The sequence below is a fragment of the Nycticebus coucang genome, chromosome 1 (genome assembly GCF_027406575.1).
Source record: "Nycticebus coucang isolate mNycCou1 chromosome 1, mNycCou1.pri, whole genome shotgun sequence".
In the NCBI taxonomy this organism is placed as follows: Eukaryota; Metazoa; Chordata; class Mammalia; order Primates; family Lorisidae; genus Nycticebus; species Nycticebus coucang.
The window spans coordinates 1088934-1111194 of NC_069780.1; the positions used below are offsets into that span (position 1 = coordinate 1088934).

Here is a 22261-nt window from a genome sequence, read left to right on the forward strand (position 1 = left end):
TTTTCTTGTGGATTCAAGTTCCAGGGGTGTCATTCCTTACTCCAGGACATCTTTCTCTGCCTAACTCCTTTATGCTACTGTTGACAAGTCTACTCCATGTCTGTGCAGTAAAATGCTCAGTAATACTGCCATACACCTGCTCCCTGTGCTTGCTTATTAAATTTGTTATAGAAAGAAGAGGAATTATACATTTATAATAATTCTCATAATTATACAGTTATCTCTTCAGGTGCTTCCTTTTATTTATTTTTATTTATTTTTTTTGAGATAGAGTCTCACTTTCTTTGCCCTGAGTAGAGTGCTGTGGCATCATAGCTCACAGCAACCTCAGAATCTTAGGCTCAAGTGATTCTCTTGACTCAGCCTCCCAAGTAGCTGTGATAATAGGAGCCCACCTCAATGCTGTTTTTAGAGATGGAGTCTCACTCTTGCTCAGACTGGTCTCTAATCTGTGAGCTCAGGTAATCCACCCACCTGGCCTCCCTTAGTGCTAGCATTATAGGCATGAGCCACCATGTCCGGTCTGGTGCTCCTTTTTTTACTAAGTGTATTAGATTTCTGTCTGTTTCCTTACTCTCAACCTAAAGAACTTTAGAATTTTTTGGCAGGCAGTGTCCTAACAACAATTTTTGGTTCTATTTTTTATCAATGTCTTCACTTCACCCTCATCTTTGACAGGTAGCTCTGTGGTTTACAGGACTTCTCATTGACAATGGCTCTTCTTACTGTGGGTTGACTGTGACATGCCATTGCCCCGCGGGCAGCGTTATTTCTGATGAGATGGTGGGTGTTACTGTACCTGGACTTACTGTGTGTGTGATCCCTGGTTTTTCTGTCAGTGCTTCACCTCTCCCTTTCTCATTTCAGCTTTCAGCCTGTCAGGATTCCATCTTGTGCTCACCTTGCTTAGAATTGACTGAACTTCTTGGATGGAGATGGTAGTAATAGTTGGACAAAACTGGAAATCTATTATAAATGCTAATGAAATGTACGCCTTAAATGGTCAAAGTGGTGAATTTTGTGGTATGTTATGTTTACGTCAATTAAAAAAAAAAGCAAAAGAAAAAACAAGTACCTAGATGGATTTAACCCGGAGGCCATAGTTATAGTATAAATGGATTGCCTATATATTTGAAATAGTAAGAACTGTTATTTAATCATTTACATTAGAAAAGTATCATGTTTTAATAATATACCATGCAATTATATGAATATGAAAATCATGTGGAATTTTTTGATTTATTGAATGATAATAGGGCAAATTGTATTTTGCTATATACATGATTGATTTTAGCTTTTTGCCAAATGACTTAGTTTTCTCAGAAACCCATGAGGCAGGCCATGCAGTGACCATCACTGTCAGTGACCATCATCCGAGGAAGCTGAGGCACAGGGAGGTGGTGACCCTCCCACCCCCCCCGTACTCTGCAGGGTCCTGCGGCGATGGCTTAGGGCCGCGAGGGTCCGGGGTGAGAACTTTCCACTGCGTGGACCTCACTGCACGGACTCCCCTCCTCTCTGGGATTTGGTTATTTTTAAACTGGAACATTTGCAGCTCCCCATTCTTATATCTACATATTAATTGTAATTTTACTATAAACTTGTAATTTATCTGTGAGATTTGTTGTTGCTGTCTGCGTCTCTGCCTAACGAACCAACATAACCTGAGTGCGGGCTCCCACTCGTGTGTCTGGGCTCGCACCGTGTCCCCTCCACGGCCTTTCTCCCGTGGTTTTTTCCCCCGGGGCCGGAGTCCGCAGTGACCTGGAGGTCACTCACTCGTGCACCTGGGAATGGGTGTCACGACCCAAACTGCCAGGAGACTGGACCCGGATTCCTCAGGCCTGACTTTGTGTCTCTCCACCTGGCACGGCCTCCAGACCGAGTTGAGGAGGTGTGGGCGGCAGTGAGAGCCAATGAACCAAAGAGCAAGACTGGGACGGACACAGGGCCCATGCGCTGTCCATGGGGGCAGGGCCTGGGAAGGCCGGCAGCGTTGTGGCCACTGCATGGTCTGTATCGGGCCAGCCAAGGTCGGCCAAAACAAACATCAGGGGACAGGCTCATGACCAGAGGGAAGGGTGACGCATTTACACTAGTGCCTCCACGTCACCACAAATGTAACCTTTCCAAGAAGGTGGCAAAGGTCACTAAGTAATCATAAAATTCATTAAGTGTTAAAACAGTAAAAAAATCATAAAAATTACCTGAATTTTTACAACTACAACCACTGAAATATTTAAAGGCATTGTAATATTTGTTTATAAATATTTAGAATATGAAATAGGTGTCCTAAAATTCAGGCCCAGGGTAGATAAAATAGAGGCTATGTGAGAAATCTAGTCAATCTAAGATTTTTGAATTATACTAATGAATTGACACTATTATATCAAATCTTAGAACTTCCTATCTTGAATCAATATGGCCATTTTTCTAATTAATTTTAAGCCACACAATTTTTTTCTTTTTTTTTTTTTTTTTTTCACTTGTTTAGAGACAGAGTCTCAATCTGTCACCCTGCGTAGAGTGCAGTGATATCTCTGGCACAGCAATCTCAAACACTTGGGCTTAAGCAATTATCTTGCCTCAGCCTCCCTAGTAGCTGGGACTACAGGTGCCCGGCACAACTGCAGGCTATTTTTTGTTTGTTTGTTTTTGCTGCAGTTTCATTGTTGCTTTGGCTGGCCCAGTTCAAACCCACCAGCCTCAGTGTATGTGACCGGTGCCCTACTCACTGAGCTATAGGTGCTGCCAAGCCACATAATTTTTACTTGAAAGCATTTTGAAAAGTCAAGCACTGCAGAAAGGTACAGGATAAAATTTAAAATTTCCATACTTGGAATTCTACATATTCTTCCAAATTGGTGGTTCCGTGTTGATACAAGTTTGCATATGTTTTATATTATTTCAAAGAAGACTCTTTGTGTGTTTTCTTGGAAAGTGTTTTCTTATTTAGCAACGTGACTCAGAGAATGTTGAGGGATGCTCCCTGTGATCTCCCTGTTTTTCTCTCTTATGGTTGCACTCACAGAGCTGTCTGAGGTGTGTGTGTTCATGGAAGGCTCATCCTGTTGATGCAGGGGCTCAGAAGCCCAGGCTCACTGCACCAAAGATTCCTAGATGCAGAAATTCAGCATCAGACACTGTATTCAAATTTCATACAAAAGAAGAATTCCAATTATACTCTCTCAAAAATAGTTTTCTCGGGTGTTAGTAGGTTACACATCTAGAATAATAAATTATTGACATAATTTTTGTCTTCTTAAGCATCAATGATTTTTGTCATCTTTTATACGTACTGACCATTTTTACTTTGAATTTTCTGTTAATATTCTCTTATAAGTTATCACATTGTACTGCTTGTCTTTTTCAGTTGGTGATTTGCAGTTGTTTGCACTACAGAATGGATCCCAATCTTTTGTCAGGTGTTATAGGATAGCTTTAATGTAAATTCATTTATGCTTCTAAGCATAAAACAATATTATTGACTATGGCACTGCATTTGTTCTGTTTCCCTTTCAATATGTTTGAAACACTGGTAAGGAGTATTCTGTTACAAACACTTCCTAAAACTCACTTAACAGCCACATTTTAATACACACACAAACACTCATATATATATGTATATATCTGAAAACTTTTTTATTGAATCATGCCTGAAACTGGAGAATATTTGTTGTGGTACTTGATTGATGGTGACACTTATTACCAAAAAGGACAACCAGGTCTGTATTAAACTGGACCAATTTGATTGTACGTCCTTCCCTGCTGTGAAGGAAAAGGAGCTTTATGGATCCCAGCTCCAGTTGTGGGATCCAGCTACTCCTGTTTCCCCTTGTTCCTTGGGGTAGCAAATTTCCGGCAACAGAGTTTGTTGTGAGAACGAGCATGACAGCTGTCCCGCAGGCCAGCAGGAAGCCAATCACGTCCAGGGTGTGGTACTGGGCCCAGCTGAGGTCGTGGGCTGCAGCCCGCAGGTGCCGGGCTCCTCCGTGGCACATGACGAACTCAATCCAGAAGACTGCTCCATTCAGGGGCTTCATTGGCTGGTCATGGTGAATTCCTGATAGTTTCATAGCATTCTCCTCATAACTGAAAGGGAAAAACACTTATAAAAATTAGAATTTTTTGTTTTTATTAAAAACAAGTGTGTAAAATGTGGTATATGTGTGTTATTCAAGCCAAAAGCTTGCTGCAAAAAATATTAATTCTTGTGGCATGAACTTTGTTGGTTGCATAGCATTTAATAGATATTTGTATAGGGTGAAGGCTGAAAAACATATATACTCTTAATAAGTGGGTTGAAATGAAGACATAGGAAGGAATCTTAGCAAGACAATTCTTTTTTTTTTTTGGCAGTTTTTGGCTGGGGTAGGGTTTGAATCCACCACCTCTGGTATATGGGGCCGGCACCCTACTCCTTGAGCCACAGGTGCTGCCCAGCAAGACAATTCTTAATCTAAATCTTTTCTTTCCAAGGATGAAATTTGATACTACATGAACTATTCTACAACAAAGTTGGATAAGATCCCTTGAAAAAGAGACCTTCTAAAAACTGGACCTACCTCCCCTACTGGGGTGCCGTGGGGATCTCCTGCCGGACATAGGGCTGAATAAAACTTTGGGAATCCTTTGCCGGCAACCCTGAATCCCCAGCGCTCCCCTCCCGCCCACTGAGGTCTGGAGGCCTGTCCCCCAGGACTTCGGATCCTTGGGTGATTTCTCAAGGGGAGTGGACAGTCCCCGAGTTGCGACTGGTCAGCATTGACTCTGAGGCGCGCCAAGTGAGGAGAGGGCACCGGGCTGAGGGGGAGTCACGCCTCGCGGCACTTCCCTGCGGTGCAGTGCAGCAACCCTCCCCAGGCATACGGGGCCCAAGACTGAATCAGACTCTGGCCTCCCCGCTGAGAGCTGAGAACCCCTACTCTCACTCGGGGTCTGAGGGCCTATCCCCCAGGAGTTCGGCTCCTTGGGTGATTTCTCGAGGGGAGTGCACAGTGCCTGAGCTGCGTCAGGTCAGCGCTGACTCTGGGACACGTGAGCGAGGAGAGGGCACTCCGCTGAGGGGAAATCAAGCCTTGGCGGCACTTCCCTGCGGTGCAGTGCAGGAGCCCTCCCCGGACCGTAGTATTGCGTGAAACTGAATGAAACTCTAGCTTCCCCCCGCCCCACTCCCAATCGGGGTCTGGGGGCCCATCCCCCAAGAGTTCTGATTCTTGGGGGATCTCTTAAGGGGTGTGGACCCAGCACAAACTGCAGCCGGTCAGTGCTAACTCTGGGGCGCAGGACAGAGGAGAAAAGGGTCGCCTGAGTGCCCACACCAGAGCAGCAGTTCCCTGGAGGTAGATCAACAGCCGTTTTTTCTTTAATGGCAGAACGCTCACTTCTGGATATTCTGAGGCCACACCCCCTGTCTCCCTGGGCAACCAGAGGAGGCCACCGGTGACACGGCTCACTAACCCGGAAGCCTCCAGGGCAGGGCCGACCCAGAGAGGTGTTCAGACGCAATTCTCCAGCAGCAAAGACGTTTGAACTCAAAACAGCCCGTCTCCTGTAGGCGATGACAGGAACAGAGACAGAACTTCACAAAGTTGTCTGTTCTGTTCTGTTCTGTTAGCGGCATGCATCAGGGACGGGGCTAAGCCTGAGTGAACACCTCCTTCCCATCACCTGCATCAAACACTCAAAGATGTCAGGCCCCATCTCCTCCTGCTAGATAGCGGCAGTCTGTGGGGGCCTGGCAGACTTCCTTGCGATTCAGGCAGGTGCAAACCTCTGGAGTGTCTGTTCACTGCAGGCAACTGGGTTAGCCATCTGCAGAGATACCAGTGACTGGGTCCGACGGAGGGGCAAAGTGGGGAAGGAGACGTCAACCTTCCCAGACTGCTCTGTTTGCTGGGTGGCTCCTCCTGACTTCACGCTGCACTGGGGTGAGCTGTGTCAGAGGAGTCACCAGGCCCCTGTGATCCAGTTCCCAGAGACCTCTTGAACCCTTCCACCCGAGACAAGTGCCGATTGAGACAGTTGATTCGGACCTTTTGAACTGGGCTAATAGACTGAGGACTCTTCAGGCGGTGCCCTGGGTGTGCGATTGTAGGAAGGTTTGATTCTCCTTTTCCAACTGGGGCCAGAGGTGGGCAGGCGGGGTGACTTAATTGCTGATTTTTCCACACAGCTGAGACTTCAAGCCAGAGTAGAAGTTGCAATAGGATCGAACAGAAACCAGCTGAAAACAAGACAGAACCACTTTGCTCCACCACACCAGACAGGGCCCCAGTTTCTCAGGCCAAAACACTGTGCGGGCCCTCGATAAAACCCCAGGGGAAAAACCAAAGGGAGTAAACCATGGGGCGGAATCAGCGGAAAAACTCTGGTAACATGAATAACCAGAATAGATCAACCCCCCCAAGAAAAGATACGGCAGATGTGATTGAAGATCCCATTCATAAACAACTGGCTGAGATGTCAGAAGTTGAATTCAGAATTTGGTTTGCAGACAAGATTAATAAAATGGAATTAGGAATTCGAGGAGAAATTCAAAAATTGTCTCAAGAATTTAACGAATTTAAAGACAAAACCACCAAAGACTTAGACACACCGAAACAAGAACTTACATCCCTCAAAGATATGAAAAATACAGTAGAATCCCTCAGTAACAGAATGGAGCAAGCAGAAGAAAGGATTTATGACATTGAAGATAAAGTCTTCGAACGCTCCCAATCTCTCAAAGAGGAAGAGAAATGGAGAGCAAAAACGGATCACTCACTCAGAGAGCTCTCAGATAATTCAAAAAAAAAACAACATAAGGGTTATAGGAATTTTGGAGAATGAAGAAGTGGCTGCCAAGGACACAGAGGCCCTTCTACATGAAATTATGAAAGAAAATTTTCCAGACATGCCTAGAGAATCTGAAATTCAGATAGCAGACAGCTTCAGAACCCCAGCACGATTCAACCCCAATAAGCCATCTCCCAGACATATCATAATTAGCTTCACTAAAGTTAACATGAAAGAGAAGATTCTCAAAGCAGCCCGGCGAAAGAAAACTATAACGTACAAAGGTAAGAATATTAGAATAACTGCAGATCTCTCTGCTGAAACTTTTCAAGCAAGAAGAGGCTGGTCATCAACTTTTAATCTCCTAAAGCAAAAAAACTTTCAACCCAGGATCTTGTACCCAGCTAAACTGAGTTTCATCTATGATGGAGAAATTAAATACTTCAATGACATTCATATGTTGAAAAAATTTGCCATAAGTAAACCAGCTCTTCAGGATGTTCTCAGACCTATCCTCCACAATGACCAACCCAATCCTATACCACAAAAGTAAACTCACTTAGAAACTTCGGATCAAACTCCAACTTCCACACTGGCGAAAGGATTAAAAATGTCCACTGGACCTTTGAAAAACTCGATACCCAAAATTCCACCAGACTTATCAATACTCTCCATCAATGTGAATGGCTTAAACTGTCCTCTAAAGAGGCATAGGTTAGCTGACTGGATACAAAAACTCAAGCCAGATATTTGTTGCATACAAGAGTCACATCTCAACTTAAAAGACAAATACAGACTCAGGGTGAAAGGATGGTCATCCATATTTCAGGCAAATGGTAATCAGAAAAAAGCAGGTGTTGCAATTTTATTTGCAGATACAGTAGGCTTTAAACCATCAAAAGTAAGGAAGGACAAGAATGGTCACTTCATATTTGTTAAGGGTAATACTCAATATGACGAGATCTCAATTATTAATATCTATGCACCCAACCAGAATGCACCTCAATTTATAAGAGAAACTCTAACAGACATGAGTAACTTGATTTCCTCCAGCTCCATAATCGTTGGAGATTTCAACACTCCCTTGGCAGTGTTGGATCGATCTTCCAGAAAGAAGCTGAGCAAAGAAATCTTAGATTTAAACCTAACCATCCAATATTTAGATTTAGCAGACATCTACAGAACATTTCATCCCAACAAAACTGAATACACATACTTCTCATCAGCCCACGGAACTTACTCCAAAATTGATCACATTTTAGGTCACTAGTCTAACCTCAGTAAATTTAAAGGAATAGAAATTATTCCATGCATCTTCTCGGACCATCATGGAATAAAACTTGAATTGAGTAACAACAGGAATCTGCATACCCATACAAAAACATGGAAGTTAAATAACCTTATGCTGAATGATAGCTGGGTCAGAGATGAGATTAAGAAAGAAATCGCCAATTTTTTGGAACAAAATGACAATGAAGACACAAGCTATCAGAACCTCTGGGACACTGCAAAGGCAGTTCTAAGAGGGAAATTTATAGCACTGCAAGCCTTCCTCAAGAGAACGGAAAGAGAGGAAGTTAACAACTTAATGGGACATCTCACGCAACTGGAAAAGGAAGAACATTCCAACCCCAAACCCAGTAGAAGAAAAGAAATAACCAAAATTAGAGCAGAATTAAATGAAATTGAAAACAAAAGATACAACAGATACATACAACAGATCAATAAATCAAAAAGCTGGTTTTTTGAAAAGGTCAATAAAATAGATAAACCTCTGGCCAACCTAATCAGGAAAAAAAGAGTAAAATCTCTAATATCATCAATCAGAAACAACAAAGACGAAATAACCACAGACTCATCAGAAATCCAAAAAATCCTTAATGAATATTACGAGAAACTTTATTCTCAGAAATATGAAAATCTGAAGGAAATAGACCGATACTTGGAAGCACGCCACCTTCCAAGACTTAACCAGAATCAAGTGGAAATGTTGAACAGGCCCATATCAAGTTCAGAAATAGCATCAACTATACAAAACCTCCCTAAAAAGAAAAGCCCGGGACCAGATGGTTTCACGTCAGAATTCTACCAAACCTTTAAAGAGGAATTAGTACCTATATTACTCAACCTGTTCCAAAATGTAGAAAAAGAAGGAAGACTACCCAACACGTTCTATGAAGCAAATATCACCCTGATCCCCAAACCAGGAAAAGACCCAACAAGAAAAGAAAATTATAGACCAATATCACTAATGAATATAGATGCAAAAATATTCAACAAGATCCTAACAAACAGAATCCAACAACACATCAAACAAATTATACATCATGACCAAGTTGGTTTTATCCCAGGGTCTCAAGGCTGGTTCAATATACGTAAATCTATAAATGTAATTCAGCACATAAACAAATTAAAAAACAAAGACCCTATGATTCTCTCAATTGATGCAGAAAAAGCTTTTGATAATATCCAGCATCCCTTCATGATCAGAACACTCAAGAAAATTGGTCTAGAAGGGACTTTTCTTAAACTGATAGAGGCTATCTACAGCAAACCCACAGCCAATATCATATTGAATGGAGTTAAATTGGAATCATTTCCACTCAGATCAGGAACCAGACAAGGCTGCCCATTGTCTCCATTGCTTTTCAACATTGTAATGGAAGTTTTATCCACCGCAATTAGGGAAGAAAAGGCGATCAAGGGTATCCATATAAGGTCAGAAGAGATCAAACTCTCGCTCTTAGCAGATGATATGATTGTGTATCTGGAAAACACTAGGGACTCTACTACAAAACTCCTAGAAGTGATCAAGGAATACAGCAGCATCTCAGGTTACAAAATCAACATTCATAAATCGGTAGCCTTTATATACACCAACAACAGTCAAATTGAAAAAGCAGTTAAGGACTCTATCCCATTCACAGTAGTGCCAAAGAAGATGAAATATTTGGGAATTTACCTAACAAAAGACGTGAAAGATCTCTATAAAGAGAACTATGAAACTCTAAGAAAAGAAATAGCTGAAAATGTTAACAAATGGAAAAACATACCATGCTCATGGCTAGGAAGAATCAACATTATCAAAATGTCCATACTACCCAAAGCAATATATAATTTCAACGCACTCCCTATTAAAGCTCCACTGTCATATTTTAAAGATCTTGAAAAAACATTACTTCGTTTTATATGGAATCAGAAAAAACCTCGAATAGCCAAGACATTACTCAGAAATAAAAACAAAACAGGAGGAATCACACTACCAGACCTCAGACTTTACTACAAATCGATAGTGATCAAAACAGCATGGTATTGGCACAAAAACAGAGAAGTAGATATCTGGAATAGAATAGAGAACCAAGAGATGAATCCAGCTACTTACCGCTATTTGATTTTTGACAAGCCAATTAAAAACATTCAGTGGGGAAAAGATTCCCTATTTAACAAATGGTGCTGGGTGAACTGGCTGGCAACCTGCAGAAGACTGAAATTGGACCCACACCTTTCACCATTAACTAAGATAGACTCTCATTGGATTAAAGATTTAAACTTAAGACATGAAACTATAAAAATACTAGAGGAGAATGCAGGGAAAACCCTTGAAGAAATTGGTCTGGGTGAGTATTTCATGAGGAGAACTCCCCGGGCAATTGAAGCAGCTTCAAAAATACACTACTGGGACTTGATCAAACTAAAAAGCTTCTGCACAGCTAAGAACACAGTAAGCAGAGCAAGCAGACAGCCCTCAGAATGGGAGAAGATATTTGCAGGGTATAACTCTGACAAAGGTTTAATAACCAGAATCCACAGAGAACTCAAACGCATCAGCAAGAAAAAAACAAGGGATCCCATCGCAGGCTGGGCAAGGGATTTGAAGAGAAACTTCTCTGAAGAAGACAGGCGCAAGGCCTTCAGACATATGAAAAAATGCTCATCATCTTTAATCATCAGAGAAATGCAAATCAAAACTACTTTGAGATATCATCTAACTCCAATGAGACTAGCCTATATCACAAAATCTCAAGACCAGAGATGTTGGCGTGGATGCGGAGAAAAGGGAACACTTCTGCACTGCTGGTGGGAATGCAAATTAATACATTCCTTTTGGAAAGATATATGGAGAACACTCAGAGATCTAAAAATAGATCTGCCATTCAATCCTGTAATTCCTCTGCTGGGCATATACCCAGAAGACCAAAAATCACAACATAACAAAGATATTTGTACCAGAATGTTTATTGCAGCCCAATTCATAATAGCTAAGTCATGGAAAAAGCCCAAGTGCCCATCGATCCACGAATGGATTAATAAATTGTGGTATATGTATACCATGGAATACTATGCAGCCTTAAAGAAAGATGGAGACTTTACCTCTTTCATGTTTACATGGATGGAGCTGGAACATATTCTTCTTAGTAAAGTATCCCAAGAATGGAAGAAAAAATACCCAATGTACACAGCCCTACTATGAAACTAATTTGGGACTCTCACATGAAAGCTATAACCCAGCTACAACTTAACAATAGGGGGAAGTGGGAAAGGGGGGGTGGGTAGAGGGAGGGGAATCGGTGGGATCACACCTGTGGTGCATATTACAGGGGTATTTGCGAAACTTGGTAAATGTAGAATGTAAATGTTTTGGCACAGTAACTGAGATAACGCCGGAAAGGCTATGTTAACCACTGTGATAAAAATGTGTCAAATGGTTTATGAAGTGAGTGTATGATGCCCCATAATCATATCATTGTATACAGTTATGATTTAATAAAAAAATTAAAAAAAAAAAAAAGATCCCTTGAAAAGCTTAGATGCCTGGTCTCTAACATAGTATTATGCATGCAGATAATGAAAGGTAGGTAAGCCTTTATAAGCAGGAATACTTACAAAGGGTCATTAATGACTGTTTGCAAAGCCCTGATCAAATCGGTACTCGTCAGTGTGTTCAAGTTCACCTCCACGGCTATGCCTTTGGCCTTCATGTGAGCAATGTTATCAGGCTGATCAGCATATAGTGGAATTCCCACCATGGGAACCCCGTGATAAATGGCTTCATAGACCCCATTCATTCCACCATGGGTGATAAAAGCTTTGGTTTTTGGGTGTCCTAGTTGAGAATTGGATGAGAAATTGGAGATTCTTATTATAAAGTGTTAAAAGAAATTCAGGACCTAAGGGGAAGACACTGAGATGAGTCAGGCAAGGTGGCAGCATTCAGCATTCTCTGTAAAGATGAGCACATAGGTCACTGCTACCAAAGACTCAGTCCTCACTGAATTGTCTGAAAATTTTGCCTTAACAATAGAAATGTGAATCTATAAAATAAGTGACCAGTTCTTTAATTATATCTAGTATAAAATTGTAGGTAAAAGGAAATACGTCTACAATGTTTAAATGTTTGTTGAATACATTAGATGTCAGACAGTGATTAAGTTTGTCCCTCTTCCAAATGCTTGTTATCAATTTCTTATAGTCTCACCAAGAAGGTCATTCTGGGATATCCAATCATAGAGCTGAGTATTGCCTCCTAATGTGGCTGGCTTCTTCCCTTTGTGTCACCAAAAAACCTGTGGAAGAAAATTATGTATTTCACAACTTAACCAACAGAATAATAGCATTAGTGAATTTTCTGTAATGTAATTAAATAAAAAGTAAAAACACCTTTTAGATCAGTGGTTCTCAACCTTCCTACTGGAATGACCCTTTAATACAGTTCCCCGTGTTGTGGTGACCCCCAACCATAAAATTATTTTTGTTGCTACTTCAGAGCTGTAATTTTGCTACTGTTATGAATCATAATGTAAATATCTGATATGAAGGATATGTTTTCCAATGGTCCAAAGGGGTCACGACCCACAGGTTGAGAACCCCTGTTTTAGATATTTCATAATACCACTATCTGAAGAGTGGAAACATACAGCTGTAGTAAAAACAAAGTTAAAATTAATTGAGTATTACAAATTATAACATGCGAATTGTTACTAGAAAGGATTAAAATTGTAATAGACTTTTAGCTTTAGAAAACTCTAATTCTTTAGAAAGAATACATGGGCTCAGCACCTGTAGCTCAGTGGCTAAGGCACCAGCCACATACACCAGAGCTGGGGGGTTTGAACCCAAGAAAGAAACAGTACATAAATCTAAGTTTCTGCTCCTATCCCTAACCCTACTGGATAAAGTTCTGATACAAATGAACATGTGGAGAATGTTCTTGAACACAATTCCTCTCTATCTTTGCTGTATCAGTATCCCCATTTTGGGGGGCAGTGGGCAGTTCTTGGAGCTAAAACAGTTTAGGACTTTTCCTGGAGTAGTCAGCACAGATCCTAAAATTTCAAATCCTAAAATGTGAGGTGAGAACTCTGTGTTTCATTTCTATTATAGACAATTGTCAAAAAAGTGAATTGTTTTCATAGCAAAAGCAAGGCTCAATAGGCTAATAATAAGTTGACCCAAATACCCTATTATAATATTTTGTAAAGTTTTTACATAACACTAATTAACACCTGTCATGCTAAATGGAAAATAAGATTCAAGTTCAGACGGAATTCACGCTTCTTCCAGAGTTTGAATAGCCACCTGTCAGGAGTGGAGGTTATACTGATCTTCTATGGAATCTGGGCCAAGGTTGAAGCAACGAGATTACTTTTTTCTTCTGTAAGATTTTGGACAATCGATCCCAGACAAAACACCACAATGCCATCTTCACCTGAGCTCTGGACAAATTCTTCCATTTCCTGCAGAGAAAAAATGATTTTGGCATAATAGAGGTGTAATATCACAAGGAGTAAAAAAGAGTTTACTTACACTTTTAAAATAAAGTTCTGGGGAGTTAACATTGTTCATACATTCCGACATGTATTACCACCTAGTCTCTTTAAGAAGAAGTCTGTGTGTGAAACGTAGGCTTACATACACATTAATTAATTGCTCAGAAATGCACACAGTAGAATCCTTGTACTAAACGTGATGAAAGGACAGTTATTCTCATGTTTGATGACATCAAATTCTAAAAACAGAATTTGCTAACTCAGACATTGGTCTGGACAAGGATTTTGTGAATAGGACGTCAAAAGCACAGTCAAGAAAAGAAAAATAGACACACGGAATTACATAGAAGTATTGACCATTTGCAGAGCAATAAAAAAATCAACAAAGTGAAGGGGCAGCCTGAAAGATGGGACAAAATATGGCAGACTCTGCAACTGTCACAAAGTTCTCTAGTGTGTTCAGAAGTCAAATAACTCCTTTGAAAAAAGGTACAATGTAATTTAAAAATGGACAGAAGGTCTGAATGGATACTCTTTTTTTTTTTTAAACCTGTAGTTTCATGCAATATGGACATTTCTAGAGAGAAGAAATGGCCAAAAACTTTATGACAAATGCTCACCATACCGACTCGTTAGGGAAATACACGCGGGAATCACAAGGAGATGTCACCTTACGCCAGTTACAGTGGCATAACAAGAAATGCCAAAAAGAATGAGGAGAAAGAGAACCTTTTATATACCGCTGGGAGAAATGTAAGTTAGTACACGAGTGCTGTACTCATTATGGAAAATAGTATGGTGTTTCCTCAAAGCCTTGAAAGTAGAACCATCCCTGGCCCAGCTCTCCCGGGCGAGCCGGGATCTGTCCACATGGGCTGGACGCTGCGCTGGCTCAGCAGCCGCCAAGAGGAATCCGCCCCCACGTCCGGGAACAAACCGCGAGGAGAGTGTGGTTTTATACCCCTTGAAATTCTGTCTACTAAAAAGAAACTCTTCGTCATTTGTAGCAGCACGGATGAACCAGGAGGATGGATTTGAAGTCAAATAAACCCAGGATAGAAACGCAAATGCTGCGTGATTTCGCTTGCATGTGGGGTGGTCACTAGTTGGTGTCAGGAAAGCAGAGAGCAGAATAGCGGGGAGCAGACGCTGGGGGTGGGGGACAAAGAGGGACGTGGGTCCCTGGGCCCCGGAGCGCAGCTGCGTAGTAAGGTCTGCCCTTACAGTACACGGTAGGATAGTTACAGCTGATACAATAGTTATGTGGCCTATATTTCATAATAACAGAACAGAGAATTTGTAGTGTTACTGCAACAAAATAATAAATATTTAAGGTTATGTACATGCTGACTACTCAGATATCATCTTCACATAATGTAGACATATATTGACCCACTACCCTATACCTTCTAAACATGTACTATTATGTGCCATTTATAAACAAAATTAAAATAAATATTCCTTGAAGGGAAGCCACATAATGTTATCTGGAATAGACCTCTGAAATTACTAGCACGCAGCTTTCTATCTCATAGATTATTAATGTGTAGATCCACTGACCTTTTTGATATGGATTCTATGATAATTTTCTTACATGTGTATTTGTGTGTGTAAGCACTGTAGTGTGGGGATAAAGAGTAGTTTGACTAGAACATCAACTAGGGAGTCATGGAAATAGTCGCCTCTCCTTCTGAACCTCTAACTAAATAGAATTTCATTAAGTCAGGGTTTAACAGAGCATGCTTTTCAGCTAAAATTTGTCCTGAAATAAAAAGGGTGTTCACACTCATAAATGAAATTTTGTTCTTCAATACACATCTTATATAAAAAATAAATCAATACTTCTAGTGCCATTGACCCTTCAAACTCTGTAAATGAATTTTACTCAATACAAGAAATTAGAGTGTTCTCTTCATTCCTTATGATAATTAAACAGTGTTCTTACTATTGCTATTTCTGTAAATGTACATAGTTTTATGATGTCTTGCTATCAGTTTTAAACATAAGATAGACTTTCTCACGCTGGAAGGAGGATCAGCACCAGTACACAGTTTAAAGTCCTCCACCTCATTCCTCTTAAGCAGGTGGTGCATGCGAGTCCCTGCTTTCCACACCACCTGGTGACCCTGCTCCTGTGGGACAAGTAGGTGTAACCTACAGGACTCCCACCACTGAGTCCCCGTGCCTCATCAGGGCTGTGCAGATACACACAGTGACTACCTCCTACCCACAGCGTGACCCCATGAACTTGGACCTGCTGGTTGTGATCCCACCAATTGTCAAATCTCCAGGCCATGAATGCCCACCCTCAAGCCCAACAAGGTAACACCATGGACCCAGCAGAGACTTTGGTCCACAGGCTCCTCACTCTTCTCCTTGGTGCCTCTCAGTGGTTCATTGTGTATCCCCCAGAGAGCCTCCCCCTTCCCCTGATCCCTAGTGAGCGTGAAACACCCTTCTCTGGAGGCTGTGAGTAAAGCACCGCATCTGGTATTTCCTGTACTTCACGTCGTATTTGACCAACACACAAACATAACATCTGTTCTTTTCAAGTTTTTACAGACACTGGATATATTGGTAGGAGAAAAAAAGAGACAGATCAGACAAGAGCCACAGGGTGTCTGCCAGTCCTGTGAGAGGGACGCCTGGTCACAGGTTGGACACTTAGCCTTCCAACAGCACAGAAAAGTATCCTCTGGAAGGCATATTTTAAGAACTCAGAACCAGGCACCCAGGATTCCTGTCATGGCAGGACTAGAGTTGGTCACTTTTAGGACAGAAAGCTGAACACTAAATCATTAAAAAAAATACAATAATTACCCATCATTCATCTTGCTCCTCACTATGGTTCCTCCAACATCATTAGAACCACACATTCTTTTTTCTCTGAAGACTCACACAATTTTCTTTTTTACTACAAAAGAACATGCCATCAGGATGGAGAAACCTTGATTTCTCATTTCCATGAGCATTACTACTTCATGCTGATGGTTTGGCATTTCTGTAGCTGTCTGCAGAGGTTGAGATCTTGTTTTACTCAAGTGATTTCTATAAAATTTCAGCTAAAATTCCCACTGGCTCTTCTCAAGGGTTAGTCACAAAAAATAACTCATCATATGATCTCAAACACAGTTTGTTTCCCTTTTCTTTTTATTTTATTTTATTTTTTTATTTTTTAATTTTTATTAAACCATAGCTGTGTACATTAGTATGATCGTGGGGCACCATACACTTGGTTCATAGATCGTTTGACACATTTTCATCACATTAGTTAACATAGATTTTGTAGCATTTTCTTAGTTATTTTGCAAAGACCTTTACATTCCACATTTACTAGAATTCACATATACCCTTGTAAGATGCACCGCAGATGTAATCCCATTAATCCCCCTCCTTCCCCCTCCCTCCCCCCTCCCTCCCCTCCCTTTCCCCTTTCTCCCTATTCTTAGGTTATAACTGGGTTATAGCTTTCATGTGAAAGTCCTACATTAGTTTCATAATAAGGGTGAGTACATTGGGTACTTTTTCATCCATTCTTGAGACACTTTACTAAGAAGAATATGTTCCAGCTCCATCCATGTAAACATGAAAGAGGTAAAGTCTCCATCTTTCTTTAAGGCTGCATAATATTCCATGGTGTACATATACCACAATTTATTGATCCATTCGTGGATTGATGGGCACTTGGGCTTTTTCCATGACTTAGCAATTATGAATCACAAAATCCCAAGACCAGAGATGTTGGTGTGGATGTGGAGAAAAGGGAACACTTTTGCACTGCTGGTGGGAATGCAAATTAATACATTCCTTTTGGAAAGAGATATGGAGAACGCTTAGAGATCTAAAAATAGATCTGCCATTTAATCCTGTAATCCCCCTACTGGGCATATATCCAGAAGACCAAAAATCACACCATAACAAAGATATTTGTATCAGAATATTTATCCCTTTTCTTATTAAAAAGTTTGAGTTCTCTGTGGATTCTGGATATCAGACCTCTGTTGGAAATGTAACCTAAAAATATCTTCTCCCATTCTCAGGGCAGTCTACTTGCTTTACTTACTGTATTCTTGGCAGTGCAGAAGCTTTTTAGTTTGATCAGATCCCAGTGATATATATATATATAAAATAAGCCCACCCCTCCTGGGTTTTCTCCCAGGCCAAAGGCCAATTTCTTTAAGTGTTTCCCATGTACTCTCTCTAAGAATCTTTATGGTTTCATGTCTTAGGTTTAAGTCTTTTATCCAGTGAGAGTCAATTTTTGTTAAAGGTAAAAGGTGTGGGCCCAGTTTCAGTCTTCTACAAGTCACCAGCCAATTCACCCAGCACCATTTGTTAAATAGGGAGTCTTTCCCCCAATTTATGTTTTTGATAGGTTTTTCAAAGATCAAATGATGCTAAGTGTCTGGATTCATCTCTTGGTTCTCAATTCTGTTCCATACATCTACCTCTCTATGTTTGTGCCAGTATCATGCTGTTTTGATCACTATACATTTATAGTATAAGTCTGAAGTCTAGTAGTGCAATCCAATTTCACTATGGGCAAGAGACCTGAACAGAAGCTTCTCTGAAGAAGACAGATGCATGGTCTATAGACACATGAAAAAATGATCATCATCTTTAATTATCAGAGAAATGCAAATCAAAACCACTTTGAGATACCATCTCACTCCAGTAAGAGTAGCCTACATGACAAAATCCCAAAACTACAGATATTGGCATGGATGTGGAGAAAAGGGAACACTTCTCCCCTGCTGGTGGGAATGCAAGCTAATATGTTCCTTTTGGAAAGAAGTCTGGAGAACACTCAGGGATCTAAAAGTAGACCTGCCATGGGATGCTGCAATTCCTCTACGAGGAGTATATCCAAAAGACCAAAAATCACTTTGCAAAAAAGATTTGCACCAGATTATTCATTGCAGTTCAATTCATAATAGCCAAGTCATGGAAGAAGCCCAAGTGCCCATTGACCCATGAATGAATTAATAAATTGTGGTATATGTATACCATGGAATACTATGCAGCCTTAAAAAATATGGAGCCTTTACCTCTTTTATGTTTACATGGAGGGACCTGGAACATATTCTCCTGAGTAAAGTATCTCAAGAATGGAATAAAAAGTATCCAATGTGCTCAGTACTTTTATGAAACCAACTTTTATTACTTACACTTTGTTATGAAAGATAGAACACAACTATAGCCCAGGATTAAGGAGAGAAATGGAGTGGGAAGAGAGGGGAGGGGGGAGGTTTGATGAAGGGTAAACAGCGGGACCACACCTATGGAGCATATTGCAAGGGTATAAGTCAAATCTATCAAGTATAAAACATAAATGTCATAACACAATAATCAAGTATATGATGCAAAAGCTATATGAATTAGTTTGATGTAAGTACATCAAATTGTATTAAAAAAACACATTGTACCCCACATATGCATAAACGTATTCATGTTCTATGTGTATATGACCTAAGCTAAATTAATTAATTAATTAAAAACTGTGTCTCATCTCAGTAAATACCATAACTACCATAAAATACTGAAAAGGAAAATCTAGGAGTTATCCTCAATGCCTTCTCTTCCCTCAGCACTGACTTCTTCTCATTCACTAAGTGCTGTGAAATACATTACAAAGGGTCTCATTAAAGTATGTTTGTTATGAATGAGGGCATTTATCATAAAATAATTGAAAGGAAGGCTAGTGTAGTAGCTTAACAACCTCTGTGGTGGTTCTAACTTCCTGTTAGAGTCAGTACCCACAGTATAGTAACACTGACGTTTTAGGACGAACTTGTTTTCTTGTTCTTCTGCCTAATTCCTCAGGATAATGCTCAAAAGGCCTCCTTAGTACCAACAAGAAGCCCTGACATGGAAAGTGAGTATAGAGTAAAAAACAACATTCATCTCATGCTTCAGAATTAAAGACCATAATCTTCAAAGGAAAAGCAGTTATCATTATCATAAAATACAAACATGCCCACCTTAGGGAGAGGTCTGGCGGGTTTGCAGTGCAGTCCTCCAACAAACTCAAAATTATTTAAGTACGGCTGAGGAAATTCAAAATCCCAGTATGTTTGTATTAGCCACATTTCAGCTTTTCCCAAGGTCTCACATAATGTAGATCTTCCTAAAGGTGATAAATAACACTTGGGTGGGAGGAATTAGCATGTCTTTTTTCCCCTTTTGAGGAGGCAGAGTCTTGCTCTGATGCTGAGGCAAGACTGCAGAGGTATCATCATGGTTCACTGCAACCTCAAACTCCTGTGTTCAAATGATCCCCCGCTGGAGTCTTCTGAGCAGCTAGGATGATTGGCAAGGCCACCACACATTAGAGTTGGTAAGTAGAGTTAGCATGTAATTCAAATGAATAAAATTGCCCCACTAATTATCAAAAAACTATCAAGGGAAAAACAAGTTTATGTCTTATAGAACAATATGGCTTTTAGATGACACATAGAAAGTAGAATTAGTGCAACAAGAAGGAATAAAAGAATATAAGAATAAAGAGAAAAAAGAAGATAAGGATGAAAGGAAGAAGAAAGGAAGGTAAAGAAAGACAAATATAGGTAACTGTATTTTCACAAGGTAAAAAGCAAATTGACCACAAATCTAAACTAGAAAGAAAACCAGGGGGTCACATTTATTAGTAACAATGTCATGACTGATTTTTACCCATAATGAGCCCTCTTTAGGTTGTGGATATCACAACATGAACATATTAGTAGTATTACACACATACATTAGTGTTGCCCTCAAATGATGTGTTTTGAAGGAAAACACACATCCTAAGTATTGATCTTAGTTTTATAATCTAAGAAGAACTAATTGCCAATTATTAGTAAATTAAATTATTGACTATTTAGTCAAGTCAATTATTTCTATTTACAAATATATATATATATATATATATATATATGACCCCCTGGTTTTAGTGACATAATAAAGTACAGGAGGCTGAAGAGGACGGATCTCAGTGGTAACTTTCAAAGAACCCTGACTGGAAATTAGGGACCACAGAGTTGTGATGTGCTGAAGATGCTATGGAGCTAATCTATCATCTGCAATTAATGTGAAAAAATATGAGTAATAAATTTCTTTCTAGTTTAGATTTGTGGTCAATTTTTAAGATGAGACCTCATTGCAATGGACTCTTATGCCATGTCATGTATATTATGATTTTTTTCTATTTTTCTTTGTACATTTAGATTAAAGTGAAAGGAAGAGGTCACTTACCTAATACCTCACTGTAAAACTGTTTCCAGAACTGAAAGTCATTATCCTGGATCCAGAAGTCAAAGAAAACAGAAAGCATTGTATTTTTCACTCTTTCCAGAAAGGTCATTCTGTCAGTTAGTCCTAACATAGGGACAGGCACATAGGAACTGGGAGTTTTCCACACACTCTCTCCATGTGGCCTCCCAAAGACGTTCTAAGCATGAGCACAAAGGGGACTCCAAGCAATTCAGCCATCAGGTCCCCATGTGGCAGCCATTACATCATAGTTGGATTCCTGCAGCTTTTTCATCAATGTCTGATTGTAGACAACACTCTCACACAGAAGTTTAAAATATCCACTCATTTCAATAAAGAAATCATTCACCTTTATTACTGATTGCCAGAAGGGTAAGCCTGGCAAAACATTACTATGTCTAGAAATTTTTTATCTGAATTTTCCAAGTACATTTTGTCAGATGGCATGGGGACCACCTCAAATTTTAGCGCGGAAGGCTTCCGGTAATCAAGGAGAGTGGTCAGGCGCTTGGTCAGCACCGTCACTTCATGATCCCTCCTGGTGAGCTCCTCCAGGAGCACTTGGTGTTGAGCCAGTGGCTCATGTCACAGGGCCACACCAGGACCTTCCCGCCAAGCCCACCAGAGCAGAACAGCTGCAAAAGCAGGACCGCCAGGGGGCAGCATCGGGAAGCCATGGCCGTGACTTCTCAGGGGGGTCTGCAGGTCTGAGTGTCCGCTGAGCAGAGTTGAGAGGAACTTTAGACATGGAAGTTAAAAATTAATTTTTAAGGTTAAAGGTCATAAGTTTTTCTCAAGGTAAATATCCATTGAAAGGAATCAAACAAATGCAATGTCTCAAGTGTTGATTCATCATTCTAGAACTTAGTAATAAAACTTCCAGAGTTGAGTCACATTTATTACCTAGATGGGCAATGAAAGAATTAAAAAATTATTAATATTAATGTTTATATAATTAATATTAATTATATTAATTATATAAATATTAATAGTTCACACACAGAAACATACACACACAAACATATATCCAGTCTACACTATGTGCAAAGTACCATAAGGATTAGGAGAATACTCATTCCCTACCCCACACCCGCATGGACCACCTGCTGCTTTAGTGATAACACAATGGACACCTTACAGGGAGAGGAAACTTGCTCTGTCCCTTGAAAGTTAGTTGTGAGATCGAATCACAGTCAAGACAGATTAATAAAAGAGTTTATTTACTATAGGAATGGGGAGAGTCACAGAGTGATCACCTGATATTGGGCTACCTGGACTTAGGAAAACAAAGATTAATATTTAACTGCTGGCTATCAGAATGGTAAAAGTTACAAGGTTTCTTTTTTTTTTTTTAATTGTAAGCAATAGATTTAATCTCATCAATGCTTAACAAAAATGTATTACATTTGTAAATGTATCATGCAGCATTTTCTTTTTCTTTCTTTAAATTTCAGATTAATATGAGG

General features: G+C 40.2%; 1 protein-coding gene across 1 annotated transcript; it reads right to left on the bottom strand.

Moving 5' to 3' along the window:
• Window positions 1-3650: 3650 nt before the first annotated feature.
• On the bottom strand, window positions 3651-21679 carry UGT2A3 (UDP glucuronosyltransferase family 2 member A3). The gene is given in 10 exon segments (XM_053594387.1): window positions 3651-4092; window positions 11662-11881; window positions 12254-12337; window positions 13376-13511; window positions 19526-19671; window positions 20778-20927; window positions 20930-21033; window positions 21035-21188; window positions 21191-21355; window positions 21358-21679. Coding segments are annotated over 10 exon segments (1716 nt in total). The 5' UTR covers window positions 21473-21679.
• Window positions 21680-22261: the final 582 nt, after the last annotated feature.